The sequence below is a fragment of the Microtus ochrogaster genome, chromosome 7, assembly GCF_000317375.1.
Source record: "Microtus ochrogaster isolate Prairie Vole_2 chromosome 7, MicOch1.0, whole genome shotgun sequence".
Classification (NCBI taxonomy): Eukaryota; Metazoa; Chordata; class Mammalia; order Rodentia; family Cricetidae; genus Microtus; species Microtus ochrogaster.
Genome location: NC_022014.1, coordinates 36,263,093 through 36,267,596, shown reverse-complemented (window position 1 = coordinate 36,267,596; position 4,504 = coordinate 36,263,093). Strand labels below are relative to the sequence as shown.

Below are 4,504 nucleotides of genomic sequence, written 5' to 3'. Positions count from 1 at the left end.
TGCGCCACCATCACCCGGCTAGGAACTAGCTCTTGTAGACCAGACTGGCCTCGAACTCACAGAGATCCTCCTGCCTCTGCCTCCCGAGTGCTGGGATTAAAGGCGTGCGCCACCACCGCCCGGCTATTTTGACTTATTTAAATACAGTATCCCTATTAATTCAGGCTGGCCTCAAACCTGTGATTCTATTGCCATAGCCTCCAGCATGCTGAGGATTAAAGGTATATATAACTATGTCTAGTTTTAAATTTGTTTTGTTTTGTTTTCAAAAACATGGTTTCTCTATGTAGCCAAGTTGACTTGAACTCAGAGATCCACCTACCTCTGCCTCTCAACTGCTGGGATTATAGGTGTGTGCCACCACTGCCCAGCAAGGTACATATATTCTTTTATTAGATATAATACTGTTGCATACTTAACTGACTACAGTACATACAGTATAAATATGTTTTATATATACTGAAAAATTAAAAACTTCTTATGACCTTGTTCACTGAAACATTTGCTTTCTGGGATGGTCTGGAACCAAGCTTATAATATCCTCACTCATGCCTGTAATAGACAAGAACTTATGAAAACAAGGAATACATTAAAATTGCCTGGCTGTTGGTGCACATCTTTAATCTCAGCACTTGGGAGGCAAAGACAGGCAGCTCACTATGAGTTCAAGGCCACCCTGGTCTACACATTCAGTTCCCAGGCCAATAAAGGATACATAGTAAAAGACACTGTCAAGGAAGGAAGGAAGGAAGAAAGGAGGGAGGGAGGGAGAAAGGGAGGGAAAGAAAACAAACCACAGAATACAATAAATTAATGAAATAACACAAAATAAACAGGATATGCACATCATTTCTAAAGTAGAAACAACGAAACACTTTAAACAGGAGTTAGCAATAAAGACCTAGAAAAATGAAGTGTATATATTTATAGATTAGAAGATTCAAGATTATTAAACAAACTATTCCTATCTGAACTGATTTCTAAGTTTAATGTAATCTCACCCAAAACTCTAGTTGGCTTTTTACAAAATTGAAAAACAAATTATATAATTTATATGAACATGATAAAGGATATAAAATGACCAGAAAAATAAAAACACTACAAGAGATACACTAGGGGCTGGAGAGATGGTTCAGTGGTTAAGAGCATTGCCTGCTCTTCCAAAGGTCCTGAGTTCAATTCCCAGCCACCACATGGTGGCTCACAACCATCTGTAATAAGGTCTGGTGCCCTCTTCTGGCCTGCAGGCATACACACAGATAGACTATTGTATACATAACAAATAAATATTTTTTTTAAAAAAGAGATACACTAAGTAATTATACAGTATAACATGACAATCATCAAGACTATATCTAATAACATGAAAAGTAGACAAACAGATCCACAGAACAACTCCAAGTGCAGATACAGATCCAAGAAAAGACAAGCAGGGTAATCGAAAGAGAGAAAGGAAATTCTGTCAGTCACGCTGCTGCTCAAAGTAGAAATCCAGACAAGAAGTGAATACTGATTTCCACACCACTACAAATGAAGAAACCAGTCTCTGACTGATCGATCACATGCACCAAAATAAAAGCCAAATCTATAAAGCTTGTAAATAGGAAGTATGAAGAATGTGCTCAATGTTCAATGATTATATGCAAATATCTGTGCAACAGTGCCATATACAATGAAAACATATATGTAAGTGTATATACATGTCTAATCAACATAGAAATTTTAAGGCATCTGGAGCTGGGAATATAGATCAGTCAGTTTTAAAAAGGCCTGGTGGCGCATATCTGTCATGCTAACATTCAGGAGGTGAAGGTTCAAGGTCATTCTTGGCTATAAACCTGAAATACAAAAGGCCTTGTCCCCCCAAAATAAATAAAACCATCAGCAAGACAACTCTGTAGGTCAAAGTGCTTGCTATAAAACCCGACAATGTGAATTTGATGCCAGAACCAACATGGTAGAAGAAAACTGACTCTCACAAGTTGTCTTTCAGCCTCCACAGTTGCACTGTAACCTGTGTGGGTCTGTCTGTCTCTAACTCTCACACACACATTAAAAAAAAAAAAAAACTAGGAATTTTAAACAACACTTTTAGTACACTTGCGGTTATACTATGTTTTTCATAGTAGAGCAGGTGTGACATTTTCCACTTGTGATGGCATGGGATGTTCAGAAAGTTTTACATTTTAGAACATTTTAGGTTTCAGACATTCAGAATATGGATACTCAGTCAGTAGCCATGTCAGAGAAGCAGAAATACAAGCATGGATAAAGAGCACATGGAAAGTGTGTGACATCATTTGTTTTCAGGGAAACACAAATGACAACCACGATGAAATATGACTACATCTACTTAGAAGTAGCTAAGGCTGCCTAAAATGAAACAAACAAAAAACAATAATAATAAATGGAACAAAGAATAAAACAAGAAACCTCAGCCTGATACAATGCTGGTGGTGACACAGCTACAGGATCACTTTTGAAACTCAACTTCACTCCTAAGAATGTAAGAGAAAGCCAAACATACATTCACAATGAAACCAGCATAAAATTATTTCTTTGTAAAGAAGCCTAAATCAAAACAGCTCAGTTTTCCATCCACAGAGGAGATTAACAAATGAAACATTCATACAATGGAGTATTTAATAATCAAAAGGCTACTGAATACCCACAAAAACTTGACCAAATCCCTAAAAGCATTACTCAGAGATAAAAGGCAAACAGGAAAGAGTGCATAGTGTATGATCCTGCTTATATGAGCAGAAAAGTGAAAGTGAACACGTGGCTACAGAAAGTAGGACAGAGAAGAGATGGCCTGGGAAGGAACCTGATTATTTATTAGTACACGAATAAGTAAATGAGAGAAGGTAAGGGGCTAGCAGAAGCAACATTCAACAGAAATCCGCTATAAAGAAAAAACAGTTTACCTGTGAGATGGACCCTCCCATTATAAAGGATGGTTTTTCTGATGCTGCTGTAGTTTTAGACGATGGGATGAGAGGAGGTGGTGGTCTGGTTGGTCGCGTTGTTGGAAGTCGAACCCCTTCAGGAAGATTAGTTATCACTTGATGTGGAGCAGGTTGGAGGACTTTTTAAGGGGGAAAAATCATTTAAAATGGTCAATTTCTAGTATGCACAGGCTACTGTTCTCAGTAAGGATTCCTGAATCTTTAGATTGCAAATTAAATTCTAAATGTCAGATAAAGTTAAACACAAGTATTTTCACTTTTTAAAATTCTGTCAAATCTCAAATGGTATTTGTGAGGGAAATGTATTCAATTTCTTTCAAACCACACAGCATTCAAAGCTGACGTCAGCAACTGCTCTGTTCACCATGAGTGACTTTGTCTCTCTTCATCGCCATCTCAAACTTACATGGAAATGAGAATGAGGAGGCTTCCAAGAAATACCTGCTGCTTCACACAGTAGGAGACCTGACTGACAACCCAGTGCGTACACATCCTCTGTGTAGCTGCATGATTTTGAGAACTATCTACTGATTCTGACTTTCACAGTACACTTGAATTTCTGAGGGGGGGGATGTCTCAAGGGGTTTTTTTTGTTTTTTTTTTTTTTTGTTTTTTGTTTTTTTGAGACAGGGTTTCTCTGTGGTTTTGGAGCCTGTCCTGGAACTAGCTCTGTAGACCAAGCTGGTCCCGAACTCACAGAGATCCGCCTGCCTCTGCCTCCCGAGTGCTGGGATTAAAGGCGTGCGCCACCACCGCCCGGCTGTCTCAAGGGTTTTTACAAAGTAGTTGTACTGTTAAGAGAAAAGCCACTCACAGTACAGAATGTCAACACAGTTTTCTCGGTGGCCCAGTGACTCTGAGTTAAATGGATAATGGAATGCAGAAAAACAAAAAAATTCATTCTAAGCGAGCAAAGACATGTCCTGGAAGAACAGGTCATTCGTGAGATTAAAGCACTACGTAGAACACCTGTGGGTAGATGGCCGGCAGCCACTGTGCAGAAAGGTAATATTTACCTGGAGGGACACTATAGCGGGCTGCACTCATATCAGGCTGTGAAGCGGCTTTACTGACTTCTCTTGGAGAGAGCCTACACGGTGAGGCTGACCTTGCTGCGGTACTGTGCATCTGTGCTTCCTGTTCTAGAGCACGTTTGACCTCAGCATAAGGCATATAGGCGACTGATTTTCCTATGAAAGTTAAAGTTATCACAATAAGGGAAGTACCCCAAGTTAAAATAGGAAGTGTGAAAGGACCAAGCCCACACCGTCCAAGGGCAGATCCATCTGTATGCTAATAACAGGGTCTAAAATTGCCGTGGACAAATCCACCCACAGAGAAGTTATGGAATCCTACTAAATCTATATCTTCTATGCTTCCCTTAGATTTTAAACCCTCAGAAATTCAATGACAATTTTTACCTTTAAAGAACAAAAAGTCGCCAGGCGATGGTGGCGCACGCCTTTAATCCCAGCACTCGGGAGGCAGAGGCAGGCGGATCACTGTGAGTTCGAGACCAGCCTGGTCTACAGAGC

General features: G+C 39.7%; 1 protein-coding gene across 1 annotated transcript in view; it reads right to left on the bottom strand.

Annotated features, from left to right (window-relative positions):
* Positions 1-4,504, bottom strand: part of Ncor1 (nuclear receptor corepressor 1) — a 159,604-nt gene that overhangs the window by 42,243 nt on the left and 112,857 nt on the right. Inside the window, exons 22-23 of the mRNA XM_013347052.2 lie at positions 3,986-4,159; positions 2,928-3,088 (exon numbers count right to left, since the gene is read on the bottom strand). Of these exons, the coding sequence (XP_013202506.1) occupies positions 2,928-3,088; positions 3,986-4,159 (335 nt within the window). The remainder of the gene's footprint in view (positions 1-2,927; positions 3,089-3,985; positions 4,160-4,504) is intronic.